The 11,011-nt window shown below is 34.9% G+C and overlaps 2 protein-coding genes across 2 annotated transcripts; one reads left to right on the top strand and one right to left on the bottom strand.

Moving 5' to 3' along the window:
- The first annotated feature begins 75 nt into the window (after positions 1-75).
- On the top strand, positions 76-1,588 carry LOC133691309 (large ribosomal subunit protein eL43-like). Its single transcript, XM_062111757.1, has 5 exons — positions 76-215; positions 715-754; positions 959-1,047; positions 1,181-1,263; positions 1,353-1,588. Exons 1-5 carry the CDS (start codon positions 213-215, stop codon positions 1,414-1,416), a joined length of 279 nt encoding a protein of 92 aa, XP_061967741.1. The 5' UTR covers positions 76-212; the 3' UTR covers positions 1,417-1,588.
- Positions 1,589-4,739: 3,151 nt separating this feature from the next.
- LOC133692861 (uncharacterized) lies at positions 4,740-9,366 on the bottom strand. Its single transcript, XM_062114023.1, has 3 exons — positions 8,158-9,366; positions 5,640-5,901; positions 4,740-5,344 (listed from the first exon to the last, which is right to left on the bottom strand). The coding sequence occupies exons 1-3, from the start codon at positions 9,165-9,167 to the stop codon at positions 5,165-5,167; spliced, it is 1,452 nt and encodes a 483-aa protein (XP_061970007.1). The 5' UTR covers positions 9,168-9,366; the 3' UTR covers positions 4,740-5,164.
- Between the last annotated feature and the right edge of the window lie 1,645 nt (positions 9,367-11,011).

Below are 11,011 nucleotides of genomic sequence, written 5' to 3'. Positions count from 1 at the left end.
GAGACAGTAGGCCATTGAATAATTGGGCCCCAATAAAGCCCATACAACCAATAATCGTAAGAGCGCATTAAAGCAAAACTATCAGGCCTAGGGCATCCCTGAAAACGCGAAAGCGCGGTCGCTATATATAAACAAGTAAAGAGGTGAGCGTTGTTTCTCTTGGCCGCTAATCAAGAGATTTCTAGGGTTTCTGTTCTACGAAGCCATCCAGAATGGTACTCTCTCTTCACGCCTCTTCTTTACTCTTCATGGATTTTATTTTTTATAATCTTGCATGAGCTCAAATTCTACGAGATTACCGCTTTATATTTCGTTTATGTGATGTTTTTATTTATAAATCTCAGTATTATTGTTAGCTCAGCCTGTATTTACTTGGAGTGTATTTGTCACCAAAACTTGCGTCCTAATCCCAAGTAAGGATTGCCGCAGCTGCTGGAGTTGCCGGCCTTGGCCTGTCTGATTCACCTGGACGGCTAGGATATGCGATTCGTTGCAGCTGCGGCTGTCCTTAGAATTTATCCATTTATCACGTGATTGATTTTTAGTTTTACATCTTCGGTTGGCAGTTACTGTTGCAGCTTGTTTTCCGCGGGTTTTTATTTGGAGTACCATTTTGTTACTCTGCTGTTTTTTTTTTTTAATTCATCCTCTGGAATCAAATAACAGAGTCTGGTGCCTGATTTTTATGTTTTGAATTTCTTTTCTGATATGTAGACCAAGAGAACCAAGAAGGCTGGTATTGTCGGGAAGTATGGTATGCTTTTCTTAACATAGTTTTGTCTTGTGTGTTTTTATGTGATAAGGGTCAAATGAATTGGAAAAGAAGACAAAAAATAATTGCTTCCATGATTATAGTAGCTTACCATACATACAAGCGAATTTGATATTGATGAGGTCGTCCTTAATTTAGAAAAGAAGTTGCAAATATAATTATCAATATAAAATGTACATGGTGCAGGCACCCGATATGGTGCTAGTTTGAGAAAACAGATTAAGAAAATGGAGGTCAGTCAGCACAGCAAGTTCTTCTGCGAGTTCTGTGGCAAGGTAATTGATCCACCATAATCACTCTGTGTTCTTTTAAAGTACTGCTGATCTTTGCCTAGTCATCATGTTTCTCAACATAACCTGCTGGTTTCATGAACATGTCATTGATTTTGTAAAATGTTCATAATTGTAGTACGCTGTTAAGAGGAAGGCTGTTGGTATTTGGAGTTGCAAGGATTGTGGCAAAGTGAAAGCTGGAGGTGCTTACACTTTGAAGTAAGATTTCCTTCACCTTTTGAATCTTGATTATTTCTGTATCGACTTGTAAAGTGGTTCTAATTGCTTGCTTTGCAAATTCATAACAGTACTGCTAGTGCCGTAACAGTCAGGAGTACCATCCGTAGGCTGAGGGAACAGACGGAGAGTTGATTGTATTGAAGATGTTATGTGTCTTTTGAATTTTGGAGTCATTTTGATTGAAGACGTTTTAATGAATTTACCAATTTCATTTCCGGGACTTTGTTAGTAGTTAAGAAAGCAATGAAAACAGATTATGTTTGCCCTTTCCAATTTAATATAGCATGCTTTGCCTTGCATGGTCTATTCTGTGTTGCCCGCCACTCATGGTTGGAAAATGGATACAATAGCTTCGTGATTAACAAATATATCTTTGTTGAACATTGATGTATGATATGATGATGTGGTTCAACCTGCCCAGAGTTCTATGAATCAAACGACCATTATGTGATCAAGCTGGAAACTTGTATGGGAGAAGCCCTTGTTGACCGAGAATCCCATGATACATTTCATTTCCCGACGTGTGCCAGGAACAAATTGTACCAGTGGATTCTCATAATTGTCGTCTGAAAGTGGGCAGAACACAAGGATCAAATCATCAAAGTTGTTTGATTTGAGGTTAAAAATTAAAGGTCAGGTGAGGAATGAAGAGTTAAAGAAGTAAAAACTGTAGGGGGATTTTTTTTTTTGGTTATCTAGATCTCTTTACTTGGTAGTTTGACCTAGTTAACTTTGTTAATTTTTTGTTCTTTTTTAACTAAGTAATTTTTAATTAGATTTTATGAATTTTTTTTATCTGATTCATGCAAGGTTATTTTGATTAATAACAGATTGATGAACTAGGTTGACTCAATTTATTATTTCAGGTTCATTATTAATTGAATTTGTTTTCTAAAATTTTATATTTTAATAATTTTTTTTTCAATTTCATACTTCAATATTAGATTGTTTGGGAATTGAGTTTTATAATTTGTTTTAATTGTTTTGTACGGAATTATAATAGTCTCATGGAATTAGTTTTTTTTTAATTGATTTCAACATTCAACAATAGATATGTTAAAAATGGAGTTTTGTAATTTTTTTTATCTGTTTTTTATGAATTTTTTCTAATCTCATTACTTGGGTTGCGATTTAAACAAGTTAGCTTGAATCGACCTGGGTTGATTTTTTTGTCATTTTTTAAATTTTATATTTCAATATTGGATTGGTTGAAAATTGAGTTTTATAATTTTTTTTATTTGCTTACCATGAGGTTATTATGATCTCATGAATTGGGTTGTAGGTTAGACATGTTAACCTGAGTTGACTAGAGTAGTTATTTTTTTTAATTTTATTTTTTAATATTGAGTTGATTAAGAATTGACTTTCATAATTTATTTTGATTTATTTTTTATAGGGTTGTCATGGTCTCGTGATGTATGTCGCAAATTTGACAAATTAATTCCAGTCAATCCAATGTTATTGTCTCAATATTTGAAAAACAAATATTGTTCAATATTAGAAATAAGATGTCATCTTAATTTTTTTTAAAAAGCAAAACTACGCTTTTACCTATTATTTTGGTTGCCTTTAAACCTATCAAGTCAACTAGGTTATGTAGACTCAACTTTCATGTGGGTAAATTTGAAACTTGGAAGAGGTAAGGAGTTGGGTTGGGAGATTTCAAGATTGTCCTACTAGATCAAGTTTAATAACAACACCAAATAAATTTTTTTTAAAAAAAAAATCTTCTTTTTTTATTTTTCTCTCAATTGATTTTTTTTTTATTAATTTTATTTTTCAATATTTAATTGATTTTCAATCAATTTTTATAATTTGTTTCGACTTGTTTTCTATGAGATTATTACAGTCTTAAAAAGACATTTTAATATTTAGTTAGTGCTCAATTTTACGAGTATTTATTTCTGTTATGATATCATTAAGTCAAGAACATTTTTAAAAAACAAAGTTGTTAAATCCAGTGGAGTTCATTATCCAAATTACAGATTTGACGAGTTAAAACATAAAGCCTAAGTCAATGAAACATGATTTCATCTCAATATTTTAAAAAAAATGTGATATTGATTTTTTTAAATCACTTTCTCTCTTGTTGTTTTCTGAGTTGTTTCTAACCTGTCATATTAATTAAGTAATACCAATATAATTTTTATACGAGTTAATTTAAAATCAAAGTTAAATAAAAAATTGAGTTGTAAGTTTTTAATGTTGCCAAGTTTGATAAAAATACTTCAGAACCCGAATATTATTTTTAGGTTTCAATTTTTTTTTTATACAACCATCAATGTATTGTGGAACAGAAAACTAGTATTTACCAGTAATATAATACAAGGTCTGCCAGTTTGTCAACTTCTCCAGAATCCATTACGTGCCTCCAAAGAAAGTAGAGGGCCCGTCACTTTTGCCCACAACCTCTCCAAAATCTATTAGACCTCTAGGAAAAACCAAAAAGAAATACTGATAAAAGAACCATTGTGCATAGCCAACAAGCACCGCATGCACAAATGCATATTTCTCCGATTCATCCTTCAGGCTATATATAAAACACTGCAAGATCATCAACTGGACATTTTTCTCATGAGGGCCATAAAAAAAAAGGAAATCTGATAGATTTTCAATAAAAAATGTATGCTAAATGGACAAAAAAAGATTTTATAGAGGAAAGAACAAGGGGTAAAGCTATTTTAGCTTATAAACCACACTGTTAACCCAGAGATTGTCCACTTCTAGGAAGTTTCAGTTTGACCGAAAAAAAGGATGACTTACCCGATCAAATCAATGAAAGAAGGAAAAATCGTATCTACGGAAAATTTAACCCACCATTCTTTTAACCAATAATGGGTTAACTTAAAGAAAATAAAATGGAATAATATTTCATTAGATACAATTTTTTTTTTCAATTCCTAGGTAATTGAAGGAATGATGGCTTACTTGATTAATGGAAGGAGATGAGTAATGTTACTCGAATGGTAAATCAAGAGGCTTTCTTGGTTTCTAAACCCAGAGTCTGAAAGAAAATATTTGGAAAAAGTTGTCTGACTCCTCTAGAGAGAGAAAAGAAAATGTCAACTTAATCCCTAGAAGGGTAACTTTTGACCTCCTTTTTGAGGGATAAACACCAATCCGGGAACCCTTGCTCTCCTGTTTCAGATTCACACAAACATGTTGAAAAGAGGGTAAAAATTACAAGAGGTATTTGCTGCTTTTAAGCTAAAACCAAATTCAACGTAATGGTTGGAATTCCAGGAAGTGAAAAATATCTGTGAAGAAATTTTCAGCAAAACTAACGTTACTCGTTGTAGCGTCACTTTACTGGATGCCCCTGAATGTAAAGGTCGAAATCGAAATCCATATGCAAAGAGCTCAATTACAACTAAAGCATGAAGGTTGAACTCGAAAGTAATCACATCGATTTCCATCTGTGCCTTGTGTCCAATTTTACAAGTCAAAAAAAGGAATATTTAACATGCGAAAGGAGCATGATTATATCTCATTGATGATATACTCAAGTTCACTTACAGCATTGAGATGGGCTGAGGTTTCATCTGGGCACCACCAGCTCCCTTATACTACAATACATCTAACTCATCTATACAAATCTACAAGCAAAAAAAAGCCTCGAATAGACAGCCCCCCCACCCCTGCTTGCTAGCAGTATCGTCTATGTATACATGATGTCAAAGCAAACAAGACTCCACACTAGCTCCCTCTGTTCAAACATGGACTCCAAGTTTGAATCTTAGGTTACAGCCTCTTAAAGAAAGAATAGGCTGCAGAGAAGATGGTTGTCCAAGCTATGAAGTTTTTGAAAAGGAACCACAAAGCCATATTCTCTTGTCACGGTGTTGGTAGTTTGCCTAATTAATGATCAAGTATGGAAGTCTCACACAAATGGAATCGGAATGTTATCATTGTTACTGTTATGATGCATTTGTTTCTGAACAGCTTTAACTGCTGCCACTCTAGCTGCATTAGCTGCCCTGTTAGCTGCTGCTACTGCCCTATTCACTCGTTCATCAACTTTTGCAACATCATAAGCCTTTTCCGCTGCCCGTCTTGCTTCCTAATTGCATGCAAGAACAAGTAGTTAATAGAAAAGAAAACCGGTATGATCACACAATGCTTATTTCTTCATTCCAAGTTGAAAGACACGTGGGCTCTGTGTCATTCGTGTCCCATTCGCACATCACAATTACTGACTGAAAGTTTGGATGGTTAAAATAAATAAAAAGGATCTTTGAAAGCAAAATGGCAGCAATGTAAAGGTGGCATCAACTAACAGTGAAAAATGCAAAATCTTTCCATATGAATACAATTGCAAGCACTATGCAAGGAGTCAAGTTCAAAAGTGTGCACACCTGCACTGCATTGAGTACTTTGGAATGATAAACAGCAACCGGAGATACAGGATGAGAGGTGTTCTGCGTGCTTGGGACATCAAGAATTCCATTTTGCCAGTGACCAGACTGAGTCTCCCCATTTCTGAATGTGTACATTCCCAGGCCTTGCCTTCTACCCTCATGCCAGGCTCCCTCATACCGATGCCCGTTTGCAAAACGATAGACACCAAAGCCATGCATCTTGTCGGCAAAATATTCTCCAGCATATGTATCCCCATTTCTGAATAATTAGAAACCAGATGAATAGGCATGGGAGCAAAAACACCAGTTTTAGATGATTGATACAGCAATATGGATATTTGGAGCAGCTAATAAGGCTGTAAAACTTGCTAACATAAAATGATAACTTTATTGATATACACATGCACGGGGCACGCCACAATCTACAGATAAAGAGATCTAAAGATGACAAAAAAACCATGTTTAATCAATAATCCATAACCCAGAACTGATTGGGATAGGCCATGCGATTTCCTACAATCCATTCCATCCTATCTAAATAGAAGTGAAGAAAGTGAGAAAGAGAACTAGCACAAGCTGAAAACTATGAACAACTTATCCCATTATATAAACTCCAGAACTGAATGAGTTAAATGAACAGACAGATCAGAAGCACCTTAAAATTTTCGCTGTGTTAAAAAAGCCAGATTCTTGTTAGGTGATTAAAGCAGTATCAAGTTCTCTTAAGTATAATGACATCAAATCCTCCTCGAGCACTGTAATATTAACCACAGTTAAGTCAAAATCAGCAAAACAACCCCAGATAGTGCAGTTGCGACCGGAGCTAAGTTAAAAGGATGATCAATGACAATTCTATAGCCATTACCTATACATTATTTTTTTCATTCTTCAACAAATTTCCTTTTCCCTTATCATTCACTTATCAACTGCTTTGCCATCTCAGCTTTCAGTTTAAGAAAGGATGAAAAACATTCTCTATTTTGGTTAGTCATGTTAACTAAAGCCAACTAAAGTGTGACAATAGAACAGGAGATGAAATTAAAACTGACATCTAATAGTTATCCCTGTGACCCCAAATAATATCTATGCATGCTTTAAAGAGCATTGGTAATTGCCAAATAATGACGAACATTGTTGAAGTAAAATACAAATACACTTAGATAATTTCACACTTGAGACAGTCCAAAAAATCAGCTGGAAAGGACATCAGAGTAACAAGCATTGTTATTATTTAATTCGTACAGGAATTATTATCCTTACCACTGAATATAAGACAGCTCAAAGAAGCATCACTCCCAAAGAAAAAGATTTTCTGTCCTATTACACGTGATAGAATAACAATCCATAGAGAGTACGATACATGACAAACAATAACACGGTTTTCCAAATTTTTTCTAACCTAAGAGACCTCTCTAAGATCTTGTCTGACAAGTCCATGAACCTTTGACAGGCTCCATGGGTTATAAGAGATACAAAGATATTAAAAAAATAATAATAATAAGCAAGAAAACTACAATAATATGTTGCTAGATATAAAAATAAAGATTAAAAATTAAGGAGGCGTCCATCATCCTATCTGTCCAGACTTAAAATTTTTATAAGCTTTGTAGTCCGAGTCCTAGGAAAAGAACTGCACACAATTTGTAACTCGCAGAGTTTTGCAATTACAAAGGAAGTTAAGAGTAGTAAAGTAACAAAATTCAACCGAGCTTCCTTATAAATCAAGAAGTTTGAGCCAACCTTTTCAAGTTTACCCGTAGACGCGTCCCTGGTTGAACACTCGGGACTAAACATATGAGTACACATTGTTAAACTGTGTGCAAGCTTAGGAGAATTTATGCTACAAGTGATCATCCACTCATTGCTTCGTGATGTGAGAACCTATTTGAATTATGTTTTTTAAAGGACACAATTTTCCTACTGAACTAGTCCAGAAATCTTGTTTTTATGAGATCCAATTCTAGAATCCAGTTTGGATGACTAAAATTACACAAATTCACAACAACAAGAAAAACATTAATGATAATAATTAAAATGACTCAAGCCAAATGACAATGAACGAAGAGGAGTATTTCTCACATTTACAATTGACTTCTCAATAACAGATTTAGAACAATCCAATATAATTTGTCAATTCCATCTGCAATATGTTCTTTAAATAGTACTATAAGCACTTGCATTTCCATAAATTATTTGAGGTAGACTGGTTGCATGTTTGCAATCCGTTAAGTTGCATTTTTTATGCCCAGCTTCCCGATTCCTTTCATCAAATCAAAATTTATTCAAGGGAAAACCACTATTCAAATAGCTTCCACAATAATATTTCCAAACATATCCAGCTAATGCCATCTTTTAAAAAATTCCACGATCCTGAAACTAGAAAATCAAATGCGATACCAAAATCCAGGTGCATTTTCTCAAATTCAATCCCAAAAGGCCAGTAGCATCAAATGGAAAAAAATTTAACAGCATTAAAAAAGTAAAAATTCCAAATAGCAAAATTCATCAAATTTACCTGAAATGGTAATGCCCGAGTCCGTGCTTAACACCCCACTTGAATTCACCAACATATCGACTCCCGTCCTCACAAGTATGAACTCCACAACCATGACTTTGTCCATTAGACCATTCACCGGCATAAACATCTCCTGTATAAAACCTATACACCCCAAATCCATGTCTAAGTCCTTGCCTATATTGCCCTCGATACCGACTCCCTCTAGCCCAAGTTTCCACTCCATAGCCATCATATTTCCCATCAATCCAATCACCTTCATATCTTCCACTCAAATAATAATAATAAACCCCACTTCCTGAACACTTTCCCTTATGAAATTCACCTTCATAAACGTCTCCGTTACTATAATCCTGAACAAAACAACCCGAAGTCGCCCTTTTCTCCGGTTTTGGCTTCGATCCAATTGACCAAAACACCGGTAAAGGATGTCTGGATGCTGAGTTCCTAAGCTTATTAATGGCAAATGACCGCGATAAAAACAGTCGAATTGAAGGCAATCTTGGCAAAGCTAAATTAAGAGACAATAACAAAGCAGCAGAAAATGCAAAAGCAGATAAAAAATCAAGCAAAAACGAATGACTCGGATGCGAAACCAGGAAATAAAAGAAGGGAAGCGAGAGCAAGAGAATCAAGCGGAGGTGCACTTTCAGGCGAGCCAAACGGGGGCAAAGAAATCGACAGGCGGCAGCTTTAACGGCAGTGGAGACGGAAAAGAGAGACTGGGGTTGATGGGTCGTGGAAAAATGGTAAATAGTAGGGGATTTAGAGAGTGAATCGGAACGATGAGGGGTTTGGCTGTGAGGGGTCGTGGTCGTGGTCGTGGTCGTTAAGAGAGGTCTTTTGTAAGGAGTTGGGGAAGAACAGGGAGGAGAAGGAGGAGTAATTGGGTCATTTTGTTGTTGGAAGTGGTGGAGGATGAGAAATTGCGGGTTTAACGTAGTTGAGAAATCGGAAGAGATGCCGGTGCTTTCTTTTCCGATTTGGATTTCTGATTTCTTCTGATGCATTACATATGGAAAAAAATGAAATAGAAATTGACAAGGAAAAGGAAAAGGAAAAGGATAGAAATCGAATTCTTTGGTTTTCGGATTCAGAGATTGGAATTGGATATGATTGGATTTGTGTTTTTTTCAGTCTTATTTTAGGGGGTGAGAGAGGGAGAGTGAATTGAGGAGGTGTGTGTGCACAGGAGAGAGATATTAGCCTTTTTGAAAGAACAGCTTAATTATTTTTTTATTTTCCTTTCCCTTTTTTTACTGGATTTATTTAAAATATATTTTTGTTTGTTTTGTTTTTATGATTTTTAATTTTTAATAATGGTTAAAACAGAAAGGTCCCCGTGGCAGCTTTGACTTTTAAGTAGGTACGATAATTTCATCCGAACCTAGTAGATGTTAATTCGAAATAACTGCAATGGGTAGAAATTTTTTTCATATTCAGGATAGGTTCAAGTAATACTCGAATTCAAAATATCAGGTTCAGATGGGATATGAATATTGCTCTATCCAGCACGAAACTCAACCCAGATACAAATTATATAAATAGCCTTAATATTCGATTAAAATGTGGTTGTTTCAGGGTTGCTACGAGTTTAATTTGTGATGTTCGTGGGTTAGGGCTGCTGGATTTTTGGTGATGAAGATGTGGGGGAGAGGGGTTGTGTTGGTGTTTGGAAAAGATGGAAGAAGGGGCTGATTTCTGTCGGGAGTAGAGTAGACATCTTCACATACTCTATTTTCAGATCTTTTTGTTCAGGGCGGAGAACATTATCTTGAGTTTTTTTTTATGGTAGCTTGTGACCGTTGGAAAGAGAGATCGGGTCTGTTGGAGGAGGAGAAATTCAATTTGTGATTTACAAAGTAAAATTACTTGATTTAATCGTGTGTTCTAGTCAAGTGGAATGCTCTGATAGTATTTAATTATTGCTTATTTAGATACCTAGGGCCCTAGTAAGTACTAGATAGGTGCTTAGAAGGCTCATGTTACATCGTGGATTCATCTTTTATTTTTATTAAAAATTTGAGTTTTGATATTGGCAGGATTCATGGTAAGACCTAATGTACTGGTAGGATCTAAGTCTATTTTCGGTCTTGTATTATCAATTATCCAAGGTTATTTTAGATGCTGCAGTCTCTTTATCACATGTTCCTATCAAACAGTGCAGTATATAGTGAAAACATTCTCAATCTATAGTATTCATGCTAGGACCCAAGCTTATTCGAGTTCTACAATTAGGACCCAAGCCTATTTAGATCGTGCACCAGCAGGACCTAAGGGTATTTGGGTCTTTTCGCGGCTAGGACCCAAGACTATTTTAGATCCTGTATACGAATGAACCCAAAGTTATTTTGGATCCTGTAGCTTGCAGAACCCAAGGTAATTTAGGCTCTGCCTTGGCAAGGACTCAATGCTATTTTGGGTCCTGCACCTGGCAGAACCCAAGGTTAACTTGGGTGTTACCCAACCTGGACGCAAGGCTATTTGGGTCCTGTCCTAGCCAGGACTCAAGACTATTTTGGATCCTATTTTTAATCATTCTTTAAAAAATGTATGGTTGCTCTTTGATGGTGTTAATATTTTTTTTTTTCAATTTAGTAATGATAATACTAACACTAATAATAATTTGTAATTATACTGTCCAAATCAAATCTATTATTGTTTTTTAATAATAATAATAATATTTATGATATTAATAATACTATTTTTAATTTAAATATTTTTAATTATAAAAAAATTAATATTTATAATACAAATAATAATATTTCTAACACAAATAATAATATTTTTTTGATGAATATTTAGAATTATAATAAAAATAATAATAGTTGGCACTTGCCAGCGCGCAACGTGT

Source organism: Populus nigra, chromosome 4 (genome assembly GCF_951802175.1).
Source record: "Populus nigra chromosome 4, ddPopNigr1.1, whole genome shotgun sequence".
Classification (NCBI taxonomy): domain Eukaryota; kingdom Viridiplantae; phylum Streptophyta; class Magnoliopsida; order Malpighiales; family Salicaceae; genus Populus; species Populus nigra.
This window is presented reverse-complemented; position numbering and strand designations above follow the sequence as displayed.

Bases quoted from the DNA above. Each gene is read 5' to 3' on its own strand.
- LOC133691309 (XM_062111757.1), top strand. The intron at 755-958 runs GTATGCTTTTCT...TACATGGTGCAG, and splicing joins TGGTATTGTCGGGAAGTATG to GCACCCGATATGGTGCTAGT. The intron at 1,048-1,180 runs GTAATTGATCCA...TCATAATTGTAG, and splicing joins TCTGCGAGTTCTGTGGCAAG to TACGCTGTTAAGAGGAAGGC.
- LOC133692861 (XM_062114023.1), bottom strand. From the start codon at position 9,167: ATGCATCAGAAGAAATCAGAAATCCAAATCGGAAAAGAAAGCACCGGC. The intron at 5,902-8,157 runs GTAAATTTGATG...CTAATTATTCAG, and splicing joins CTCGGGCATTACCATTTCAG to AAATGGGGATACATATGCTG. The intron at 5,345-5,639 runs GTGTGCACACTT...GCATGCAATTAG, and splicing joins AAGTACTCAATGCAGTGCAG to GAAGCAAGACGGGCAGCGGA.